Source organism: Crassostrea angulata, chromosome 2, assembly GCF_025612915.1.
Source record: "Crassostrea angulata isolate pt1a10 chromosome 2, ASM2561291v2, whole genome shotgun sequence".
In the NCBI taxonomy this organism is placed as follows: Eukaryota; Metazoa; Mollusca; class Bivalvia; order Ostreida; family Ostreidae; genus Magallana; species Magallana angulata.
Genome location: NC_069112.1, coordinates 23,091,913 through 23,104,898, shown reverse-complemented (window position 1 = coordinate 23,104,898; position 12,986 = coordinate 23,091,913). Strand labels below are relative to the sequence as shown.

The following is a 12,986-nucleotide window of genomic DNA, read 5'->3' as shown; positions in this document are numbered from 1 at the left end:
GACCAATAACAACTTGCACCCAAACATCTACACTGTCATCAAGATATCGATCTTCAAGGACATCCAGAACGGCAAAGAAATTCTACAGATCCAGAAACAAAGAAGTACGCGAACATCAAGAGGAGACTGCAGACCCTAAAGGAGCGATACCAAGACGGGATCATCGACCTTATGACCTACGCAGATTCAGCTTCGGAACTTCTTCATTTAGGACATTGACATCGTGACAGTGAAAGAGAAAGGACATTATGACAGACTCCGTGCCCATACTCGTGTATGTGTAAATATTGTAATTATACTGGTATGAATTATACTTTTTAAAACTTAATGTCATTTTGAATTGTTATTTATGTTTTAGACAACCATGTATTGATGAGTTTGTTATAAAACAGTGTTATGTGTAAAAAAAAAACTGTATATAAAATGTTATGTAATTTTAAAAAACATTATTTTATTGCTTTAAATTATATGTAGTGCTAATAAATTAAATAAATATATTAAAATTGATTCAATGTTTTCTTTTCATTTATGCAACAATTTTAATTATAAAGACATTCAAAATTTAACAAAAATTACAAACTATTATTTTATTTTTCATTCATTCAAGGAAACACAGGTAAAGTTTACCTGTGCCCCTTTAGAAGGCCCCATAATTGCCCAGTAAAATTGAATACTGATAATTGGGCAGTAGGCGTTCGGAGAATCAGCCGATTGATCATAATTTCTTTGATCTCTGATTAGTCGATATAAAGATAACAAGACGATACCTATTTTTTTTAAAAGTAAAATTACTGTGGAAAAGATTCTCTCATGGTGATCGAAACTCATGGTAAATGTAGCATTCGATTTCACTTTTATTATCGGGACTCTTCTAGTGTTATCCAAGTCGACACGTTGAATTCAAAGTCCGATAACTCAAATTTGTTTACCAACAAAAATTACACATCATCGCCAATAAATGAAGTTTTCATATCTATCTACTGACGATTAACACAAAAGTAAGTGTATTGTTCTCAATGACAGTTTACCGTGCATGCGAGATAGAAATCAAAGTCGTTGTGTTCACGTGCTTGAGTGAACACAGAACTAAATGTTAGGCGTGATCGTTTATCAAACAACAACATTTTTTGTTTTATTTAAAAAAAAAAGATGCATGCGCTAAAATATAATTGCGCTAATGTACTGGCAATTGCGTTTGCGCTAAAATACGTATGAGCCAAATTTTCTCGTTTTACAGTACATATGATCCGAATAGAGAGCTCTAGACGTTGCCTGGTTTGATTTTCCGATTATATATTGGGACTATAGTCTGTCGATCCCAAAATATTCATGCAGCACATTTGGACGATTTATAATGGAAAATGTTGACATCTTTTCTCCATTTGGAAGTCACTCAGAAGACCTTGCACAATTTTTCAACACTATTATCCGGGTCTGTTAAAATGCAAAACCCCGTAGACTTCTTTATTTTTAGCCGTGTATTTATACCAGCTGATAAGCTAGAGAGGACGTTTTAAAGAAAGAATAATGAGAATGTTTAATGCTTCTAAAAGAGAATCGCTTGAACCCTGAGGTATATATAAATATACAGCAAAAATTGAATCGAGGATATTTTGGGACAGAATATAGTGGTCAATGCATGTACTGTTAATTTTGAGGAAATAAATATTCTTGAATAAATAATCTAATATTGCTAATCTTTCAAAAAAAATTAAAAAGGTACATAAAGTATATCGTTTTAGCATACTTAACAAATCTATGAGGTAAATAACATTAGATAAGATTTTCCGTTTTCCTTCCGTTCCGTTTTCCGTTCCGCGTTTTAGCAACACCCATGTATGTATACACGTGAACCCATCTAATCGAAGAGCTGGGTAAAACTAGTACCCGCTAATGAGACATGCAAACCGGTGTTGTGTACGTAACTTCAGACAAAGATCAGTCATTTGTAACATGCATGTATTTCTATGACCTATTCTTCAAATCCACTTGCACTATTTTATTAGGTAAATAACAGCTTTAAGGTGGTGCAGGACACCTGCATATTGTGATGTACATGTATACTTCCTATTGAGATAAACAATAAAGTATGTTGAGTATTGATTAAATATTTACCCCCCAAATAATGTTACCTAACATTGAAGCGCAATGGATTAGAGCGTTTACATGTCTGTAAGAGCATTGGGGTCCAAGGTGTATTTTTGGTAATTTACGAATTTTCATGGGGAGGGGGGGGGGGGGTCTGGACCCCTCACTCCCACCCCTTCTCTAAATCTGTGCACACGATGATGTTCATGTAGGCACACAGAAGCAAATCTAAAACCGGCAACCGCCACGGGGAGGGGGCATAATTTAATTTTTAATTTTGTTTGTAATAATTATATAGACCATTATACTTCCTATGACATAAAATGTTAAGATTATTGATTAACTGAAAATTCACTGCAAACAGTTATACCCCAAATTGCACATAAAGTGCTGCTCATGTCACGATGTGTATTATCATATGGGCAGGGATCTCATCCTTCAGTTATGAAAATTTTAATTTTTAAATGTATTACCGGAGTTTGCATGTAGCCTTCATTTTTAATTAAACTGGTACAAAACAGTGTTAATTAGGGGCAAACACATGGTGCGGGTATTACTGTCTAATGACAGCATCTAGTTTTTTCTTCTATTCAGTGACATACATTTTGCATTCAGACGATTGATATATGCAAACATATGTTTCATAATGAATAGAAACGTAGTTAAAGATTTAGCAATCTGTAGTCTGCTGTCTAGGAAAATTGGAGTTAGCATGTTGTTACTTTAATCCCATTTTTAAAAAATTGCACATCTTAAGATGAAGAGATCTTAAGATTTCCCCATTGAATCGCCCCTTTTAGCTTGTAGGTTTCAATACCCGGCTTAAAATAAAAAATGTACAGGGATTTTCCTATCTAAAAGAGATGAAAGTACCCGGGTGATTACGTTAGAAAATTGTACGATGGATTCCGAGTGACTTCCAACTAGAAAAAAAGATGTAAACATTCCCCATCAAAAATTTACGTAAGAAAACGGTTTCCATTCTTGTGAATTTTTCTGAGTAAAGTGTTAATGTTTCAATGGAGATACCTTGGTAATTGTCCCCTTCATCAATTTTATTTGCACTTCTTTCACTTATACTAGTATGTGTATTTGTATCAAAATCTATGTGCAACATAAATATCTTGTGATGGACTTCAGAAATTATTATAGGTGTGGTCATACCCGAAAAACTTTTTTAGTGAGGTCTGCATTCAAAATTAAAGAAGAAGAAATTCGACAGTCTAATAAGCAAAGGCCAATCTTTGCAGTCGTTCTTTTTAAGTGGTTAATCATGCATACATTCCAATACTTTCATATTTTACCCTTTTTGTCTGTTACTCTTATTTTATATTGCAGTCATAGCCTATCTTATTAGTCGTTTACATGTATGACTTAACGCATTGTCTTAAAATTACGGCTTAATAAATTTATTATTTTTATGTTGATTAAAAAATGTTTGACCATTAGAATTTATATATTGTATCAAAATACCGGTACTTCAAGTTGGTGAAAAAGATACTTCTCTGTAAGCAATTAAACATTTTTGTATTTTTTATGCGTTTTGTGATATCAACAAAATTCAAAAATAAGCGGCAGCATGTGTTCATAACAACTATTTACCCTTAGCTGTATTGAATTTGCTCGAAGTGCACCGATAAAATCGATATCAGTTATTGACCCTGTATCAAAATAACCTATTACACCTGATTCGCATACCGTTTGATGCATGTGGACCATACTGTTACTGGATAATTTTCTTAAAACAAATGCAAATTTAGAAAACAAATGCAACAAAATGTATTTTTAGAGAAACAATTGTCTAAACATAAGAATAAGGAGACAGTTATATAATATCAATGTCATTCATCCTAGCAATCATGTAATTACAAAATTAATGTAGTTTACATTTAGTACTTATTGTCAAGGTTGGACAAGTTTTTCCATCAAGGGACCATTAATTTTTCTTCCCTACATTGTGTCTCAGCACAAAATATCTCCTATATAGCGCATATCAATCTCTATATTACCATCTATATCAAATTATATACATCCATAATTTATGATCTTCGCTTCATCGTGCCCCCCCCCCGGAAAAAAAAAATAATAAGAACAGTTTTTGAAATTCAAAATTCATAAATGAAGGATTTTTCACATATGACCAAGTTGAGAAACGAACAGAATCGGTCATTCCAAGCACCATTCCTGAACATATCGATACAGTCTCTATCCAAAGCTTGGTCTGGGCGCTCTAAACTAGGTTGGCCGGGATACCAGTTGGAGAAATTCAAAGGTGTGTTCGAGTGGTCCCATCTATATTGTCCCTCGATATCTAGGTCATTCAAACCAGTCCACGCTGTACAATCATACGGGTTTGCTCCACAGCTTGCTGAAAATGAGAGTATCAATATTCAGAGCAATTATATAACAAAATTCATATCAAGTTAATCAAAATCGTTTGTAAACCATCTTCAGAAGTACATGTCACAGTTTTATATTAAGTCTCTTAAACAATCGTTAAACATTAAAGGATGACAAATTCTAGATCTAATGGTTGATTTTTTTATTTTTTATTTTTTTTTTTTTTTGGGGGGGGGGGGGGTAATTTTGATACATACGTATGTTTAAACAATGCTGTTTATTGTGTTAGCTATTTTTCGCGAATTGCTACTTTACTTTTAAGTTTAACCCCTGCTATGGTAACTATGATCATTTTGCCTTCTAGGACTAGCAATAAGGCATACCATCAACAAAGAAAGTCTTCGAGCTTATTGCTATGCCTTGAAGTTAATAGGATTTAAGGTTTACGAGCAAAGTGATCAGGGGTGCGTTTTACAAAAGAACTTACGACTTAGAATCAAATTCATTTATGATGATTAATCACGAACTAACCAATGTTTTATTCTAATGGCTGTGAAATGTAATTATGGCAGTCAAAAGTCAAAATAGTTGTAAATAAATGAGTTTATATATTTTTTTTCCCTTTTAAAATCAATCCATGAGATGGATAATATTTACGACTTTTTCGTAAGTTCTTTTGTAAAGAGCTACCAGGGTTAAACTAAATTTAAAAAAAATAGTTGGACTTCTCCCAGCTTTTATTTTATATTGCTTTATCAATTTGTTTATCAAAGCGGGATCTATATTCAAGAGTAATTAAGTCTCAGTGAAATATTATCTGTTTGTGTAGTGGGTACGGTTAATAAAATTATCATTACAAAATATTTACAAAAACGTATTCATTTTTTCAAATATCGTGGAAAAATGTATCTACCTTTATCAAGAAATGTTTTACCGATCCATTCAGCTTCCATCGTACTCTCAGTTTCAACCAAGTATGAACACATTTTCTGACATTCCATCTGCGTTATAAACGTACTCATGTTCAGAGTTTTTTCTGATTAAAACGCGCCAGTACTTTTTTTTAAAAATAAATATTTAGTTACAATTATAAATTAGATGATCTGTCAGTAGTCAATACAGACAGAAATATTCAGTTTTGAGTCTTTTTATCGCATTGACATTAAAATATAGAAACAACAATGCTAAACAAATAATATTACAAAATAAGTTTGAAAATTTTGCAAGAAAGTAAACATATATATATTCTAAACAAAAGCAGACTTTTGGTGGAAAAATTGAGAATTAAACTTAAAAGAAATGAAAATAATAATAAAACACCTAATACAAATAATGTTGATGATTTTTTGAAATGGTACATACATGTATACGCTTTGAAAAATAAAATTAGTCACATTTTTCCTTTAAGTCAAACATATCGACTCATATTTTATTTGAGTTCAATGCGTTATGTGTAATAGTTTTGTCTTATAAATTTGTGTATGGATATTTGTTGATAACGAATTCATGTATCAATTGATTTATCATCATTTAAAATAAGGGATGATATTATTTTATTTACAATTGCAACTTTATTACCCGTGCTTCAGCCCAAGGGAATTTCGTTTCAAGTAGGATATAACAATGACCGCCGAACTCTAGCCAGCCATTCTCGCACCCTACAATGTACAGTAGTTGTTGATATAATGTGTTAAACAATTACAGAACAGACAATATTTAACCTTGTTCACATATTTCACATACAGGTAAGTAACTACGGTTTTCTAATGCATTGCGTATCAAAACTACTAATTGATAAAAAAAAAACTACCAACAATAAACCTTCAGGCTTTTAAAAAAGACTATACTATATATAAAACAAAATTTTTGCAAATCTGGGTTTTTTTTTGTCGGAGATGTCAAGTATCTCCAGAGTCATCCTCTTTTTTACCGTTTCGAAATTGTTGTATCATAATTCTTCCCAACTTTAAAGCATCATTTTTATCATTTACAAAATTAAGGAAAATGAAATACCTAAAAAAGTTTACCTTTTTGATAAATCACCATATCCTTATATATTTGAGTAGCCTTTAAATTTGAAGTGCTATTAAAGTCTGAGAAATGGAGTCCAAAACATTGGTTATTCGTCGTATCGTAAATAAATTCCTTGCAACACAGTTCCCTTAAACTCAGGACTGCACATTCAACAACACTCACATCTTGACGTTCGAACATTGCAATCCTGTCGTCTCTTGATTCAGATAATTTGGTCTGTGAGAAGAAAACTTCAATAAACTGAGCCTGGATCTGAACTGTCAGTATTGTTAGTATTAGTAGGCGATGATGAATACTATCGAACAAGTTGAACATTGTTGTAAAAAAAACTACAAGTTTCTATTTTTCCGAAACCGTATCTCTCAGACGGTCTACAAAAGTGAAGCAGTAGTCTTTGTTTGCAATATTAAAAAAAATGTGAAGACAAACGTTCGCCAACGTTCTCAACAAGAGATTGTCTACAAAAGGTTACGGCAGAACAAGATAACACAGCAAAAGAATCGACTTTGCTGCTTCAGGTATGCTTTAGCTATATATTATCGTCATTAAATATTAATCTCGTTTAAAAGTGAATAATTTCTACATCACTATCGTTTCGGTCCTGTCAGTGCAAGAATAACAAATTGTATCTTAACAATTTTGTTATTTTTAAACGAAATAAGATTTCGTTGGCATTTAATTTCGTCACATTGTTATCTCTTTGTAATCATTAATACTTGGGATAAACAAATCGTTATGGATTTTATTTCGTTGATTTATACTGCCACCAAAAATAACAAAATTAAATCCTAAACGAATATTTCTGCTTCTACAGTATATCTGCTTCATCTTTTTAAATTTATTTAAATGAAATCTGCTTACGTTATAAATATTTTAAACTATTTACCAAAAAGGGTAAAAATAGGATGTTTCTATGTATGGTTTCTTCTCCTAAATTTGATTTTTAAATCAGTCCATGAAATGTTCACCTGGTTATAAATTAAAGGTAAATTAATTGCAGGGCTTCAACTTGTCAACTGTTGAATTAACAATCAGTTTTATATATTTTAAAACAAACGCGTTACATCAGGTAAATGTGTCATTTTGCCCCAAACCCAAGTTTACGCAAAATGAATGACCTTAAAGAAGTGTGTCTTTGATTATCACCAATTGCAATGCCTATAATTTTATTATCCATCCCTTTTTTATCATTTGAGAAGCCGTTGACAATCATTCAAAATTGGGGAGAAAATACAGAATTAAGAGAATTATGGGTAATAGGTCATTTTCTGAACATATCGATTTTTGTGATGTACTTGATCTTATACACATTATTATGATTTCTGCATCAACTTTATACACATTAAATCGTTACAATATAAATCAATCAATTTTTTATCATCGTTGTTATTATTTTATTTTCTGAATCAGCATTTGATTTTTTTACATCTCAGAACGACAAAATGGGTATTAATATATCATCACATAAAATGGTTTACTGCAAGAAAGGATGCTTACGATGTAGAAGTAAATAGTCATAGAAGAAGCAACATATTACAAGTTATAATTAGAGTACGATGTTCGAGTCTAATACTGCTTGAGAGAGAAAAGGGCGGGGATAAGGTGAATACTTTAGATTCTAAAACATACTTTCATCATTGCTAACAATAAACATTTTATTTACCGTGCGCATTCTTTCAATCATCTAGATACAAAAAAAAGGTTTTTTTTCTCATTTTTCATACGATACGCTATTCAAAAGTGTAGGTACTCTAAAGTAAGTAACACGTTAATTAACAACCAACGGAATAATGTGTATCTTTAAAGACGATTTGTCTCTATCTAACAAAGAACAAAAAGTTGGACGTTGCATAAGTAAATGCATATACATAATTAATTAACAAACTGCATTAGCAACATTTGATTTATTAAACAGTGGGGCATCTCGAGAACAAAGAAAATGTAAATTAAGAGAATAGGGTCGTTAAAAAGATAATATTATATAACAAAAACCAATCTGAAAAGAGGAAAGTTCGACAAACTAATGAAAAATTATACATAATTTAAAAAAATCAATAAGACTGCGTCTAAACAAAGCTTTTTTATTGTTAAAAACCTCTTAGTAACCCATAAACTAAAATAATTTGATCACCTTGGGTCACGCTAAAGACACATCATAGATTTTAATGAGAAGGTACAATAAATTAGCTATTCCACTTCAAAAAGAATACTTATCTCTGAAAGCAAAAAAAAAACAAAAACAAAAACCAAAAAAAAACAACCCAACCCCCCAAAAAACAACAACCTTAAAAGGTATTAAGACCAACATATAATACATGCTTGCTGTTTTACACGTGGTGTACAAAAAATTCCAACATTGGTTTTGCGATGAGTTTGCAAAAATGTAGCATTTATATTTGATTGCGGCCATCGAAAAAGGGTGCCTCTACCTTTTTTGAGATTTTTTACAGAAAAAGATATAACACATCTCAAAATTGTAAAGAGATGACATGTTATACATGTAGCTTAAAACCAGTTGCAAGTTGATGTTTTCTCCGTTTTTAGTGAAAACTTTTCAACAAAAAAATATATGACGTTTTATGATGCCAATGCAACGTCAAAACCATTAAAAAGTTACGGTGATTGTGACATTGAACCGTAAAAGTATGTTAACTACCTCACTCGGTAATTTTTTTATTTATACGAAGCAATGTTAAGGTGTCCCGGAGCTAAATTACGAATGAAAACGGAATTTTTTGAATAACCGAAAAAATACTATGACCGGGGGTATTTCTTAAAATCGTAATAGCATAAATTGACAGCAGTGTTAAACATTATATCAGATGTATTTTTGTGACGTTATATGTACATTTTTATCACATGATGTTCGTATCCTATCATTGCAAACTAAAAAATCGCAACGGCGCAGGAGATTATTGTCATGAAATCATAAATATTTTTAAGAAAAATCTATTGTTATGTCATATATTTTGTATTTATTGTTTGTTTTTTTTTACGTTATGGCAATGTCAGAAATTTCTTTTGATTAAAAAAAAACCGCATCATAGGTGATTTTTTATATTGTGAAGTTATATTTGTTTGATAATATTTTTGTTTTATAAATAATAAATTTTTCACAAAGCTGGAATATCAGAAAATGTTATCTTATTTGGTAGAACTTTGAAGTAGAGAAGAATGCAATCGGTTGGTTGGCAGCTACAATTCTGGACATTTACATGTGTATTGCACATGGAGCGGTCTTACAAATCAATATTATTATTATTATTTATAGAAAAGTAAACCTTACACTTAGAATTAAGTGATGATGATAATTATAAAGAAAATTATTGAATCATTTCCTAATACATTGTATTACTTGTTAGATGCGTATGTAAAGTTAATTAAAATCACACAGTATATTCTTTTTAGGAATGGATCAATTTTCTAACATGTCATGATCTATTCCTCTTGTTAAAAAAGGGATACAGAAATAAGCATTCCACCTTTTTGTTCCAAAACTGACCAATACAAATGTGTACGCTTTCTCTTGAAAGGCCCACAAGCAATTTGATTTTCATTACACGCATTCAAGATTTTCTGGGTTTTTTTTGTAAAATGGTCAAAAATGATATTCTTAATTATTATTCCAAAAATAATCCTACCTACCGAACGTAACTTTATTCACTTAGTGTACTAATACAGTTTCATAAAGCTGTTTGAAAATAGTACTTAAGACACCTTTTAAAGGCACCTTTTGGGATTTTTACAGAATTTAATGAAGCACATTTAAATTGTCAAATTAGAGGTGTTTTTTTTAAATATTAACCCAAAAGTTTATATCAAATAAATTGTGTTTTGTACACGCGCATTTTAAAAAAAAGATGACTGACAAAGTAAAAAGACATTCTTGATTCACATTAAGCTATGCTTTAGGGTGTTTGTTCAGAAAGAAAGATGACACATCTATCATATACAAAGGATTGGCGCAATACACGAATATACAAACTAAATCCGTAGCACACTTTCACTTACGATTGATTTACCTTTATCAATAAATGTTTTAGCGATCCATTCAGCTTCGACAGCACTCTCCATTTCCACCATGTATGAACACATTTTCCGACATTTCAACTGTGTAATGAAATAAACAATCACTTAGAAATTCGTTCTTCTTGATTAATAAGATACATTTTTGAATTGATCATTAAAATTGTTTTACAGCTTTCCTAAACCAACTGACCTCTGTAAATTGTAGATACACACAATTTTCTTTTTTAGAGTAACGAGTTCAAATACTGTATCGACCTAAACGATATCGATATCAGGGATGGGGTAATGTTTCTTGTACTTATTGAATCATTAATTATATTTGTTTATTCTACAAAAAAAAAATACATGTTCTTTATAATTACAAAGTTATCTGCAACCCATTGTCCACACATTAACATGTTTATGTTGTTTAAACTATTAAATTATTCTTATGAATTGACCGTTAAAATACATAAGGATATGGCTTTTATTAGGGTTTTTGGGAGTTGATTTTAATCAACTCTCCTATGCAGTTACTCTGACGAACCGAAAGTGAAAGAGTGTTTGGACCAAAGCACAAATCATCGCCGCTGACAAGAATTAGTTCTTGAGAATAATTGATAAATTCGAAATAATGTATGCTAAAGCATTGTTTACAAAGAAACATATTTATAAATACCTTGAAAATAGTCAGATTATAAATGGTACGAACAATTTAGATATTATTTATACGTGTAGTTGTATGTAGTTCAAAAAAGTCTCGTTAAACTCGGCGCTCGGCTGTCTCTGTAAATCTCCGACAAACAGAGAGTCTCTCTAGCTTGTCGGGGATTAACGGCTACAGCCGAGCGGATGGTTGAACGAGACGAGAATTCAATATTGCTTGGATCCATAAATTTTTCAGAAATACTTCTATCACTGATTCATAGTTTGATCGAACTAATTCTATCTTTAAATATTACTTAACAAGATTCATATGGTTTTTTTCATCAACATTTTTGTGTCGAAAAAGTAGGAAAATTCATATTATAAAAATGTGCGTAATTCAAATACAGATTAGAAACTGCCTGTTCTTGTCATGCAAAATAACATATTTTTGATTTTAAAATGAATAAACATCGATAAAATCAACTCCCGTCAGTTCTTCGGTACTTTGATTATTCTTTGTTTGCCATTTATTTGTTCACAGGTTGGGTTATTTGTTATAAACAAGTACAAATAAGAGCCCTAGGTTCATATACAGGTAGACCTAAAACTATTCAGTGAACTTTGCTAAATATTTTTGAATTATTTTTTTTTACTCAAAAATATTTGTGTAGGGTAGTTACCACAAACTGCTAGTATGGCAAGTTTAAATGTTTTTGAGCATTTGATAAACCTCAAAATTCTGAAAAAGGGCAATTTAAGGCCAAATGCATCCACTGTTTGATAAAAATATGATGAAGTTTGAAGTGAGATCACATTTTGTAACACATATGAAGGTATGTATGTATATACATGTATCATTTACTTATTTCTCCAAAAAATCTCATCACTTCCCTCAAATGATACAAATAAACCACAAAGTAATTAAGGTTTTCCGCTCTCAGCGGAAAACCTTACTATTATTCTGAAAATTTTTAAAATTTCTTCTTATTTTTTTTTTCTTTTAGACGCCAACTTTAATCCTTAATATCTCGCTCGTTTGTTCACCGATTGTTTTGAAATTTTCAGGACTGATAACATGCCGCGTGATGATGTCGTTGCATATTTGAGTTGAGGAAAATCCCTATCCGGTTTTGAGTTATTCCCCTTTTAGCAAAATTTCACGACTTCTTTTGTCCTGGGGGTTTAGCTTTAACGATGACTGTAAGAGTCTCAAAGATGGGCTGGTTTGGAAGCTAATACATTGAATTTGTGCGAGATATATTTTATTTATTATTTAAATGCAATTAAAATGGGTGGTATAGATGTTGAAACAAAGGTAAGAAAAAAAATCAAAAAAATTCGCGTATTTTCTGCGTTAGTTTTCTACCTGATAATAATTTGTTATAACATGTATATTAAAAGTTCTTGGTCTTACCCAGACCTTTCATTCGGTATACCGAAAAAGGGGCTGGCCCTTATAATTAGGGAGTTAGAGGCGTCCAAAGTTTCTTGTCAATAACTTAAAAAGGAATAAACATTTCTAATGCATTATTGAAGCAAAGTTGTAAAGAAATTAATTTTGAATCCTTTTATAGTATTCAATTTAATGATAGTCAGTATTTGCAGAAACAATTGTTGCCAGTTCGGTCCATTTTTTGTGGGGGTGCGCACGTTTATGAGGTTATGAAAGGGCTTCTTGTAATGCACTAACTGATACATGTAGCGCGCAAAAATAATTCCACATAAAATTTCCAAATGTTTTTATACATATGTACATTTTCATTTCATATAGATAAACCTCTTCGACCTTATTTTTGTTGTTTGTTTCATAACTGTGCCCCTGTCTATATTTAGATGCATTACGAGACTCAGGTAACCGATCGATAGTA

The 12,986-nt window shown here is 31.3% G+C and overlaps 1 protein-coding gene across 1 annotated transcript; it reads right to left on the bottom strand.

Annotated features, from left to right (window-relative positions):
- Positions 1–4,193: 4,193 nt before the first annotated feature.
- LOC128174040 (low affinity immunoglobulin epsilon Fc receptor-like) lies at positions 4,194–10,557 on the bottom strand. Its single transcript, XM_052839684.1, has 4 exons — positions 10,485–10,557; positions 6,007–6,086; positions 5,342–5,429; positions 4,194–4,456 (listed from the first exon to the last, which is right to left on the bottom strand). The coding sequence occupies exons 1-4, from the start codon at positions 10,555–10,557 to the stop codon at positions 4,194–4,196; spliced, it is 504 nt and encodes a 167-aa protein (XP_052695644.1).
- Positions 10,558–12,986: the final 2,429 nt, after the last annotated feature.

Bases quoted from the DNA above. Each gene is read 5' to 3' on its own strand.
- LOC128174040 (XM_052839684.1), bottom strand. From the start codon at position 10,557: ATGTGTTCATACATGGTGGAAATGGAGAGTGCTGTCGAAGCTGAATGG. The intron at 5,430-6,006 runs GTAATAAAGTTG...TTTATAACGCAG, and splicing joins TCCCTTGGGCTGAAGCACGG to ATGGAATGTCAGAAAATGTG. The intron at 4,457-5,341 runs GTAGATACATTT...TCTCATTTTCAG, and splicing joins TAAAACATTTCTTGATAAAG to CAAGCTGTGGAGCAAACCCG.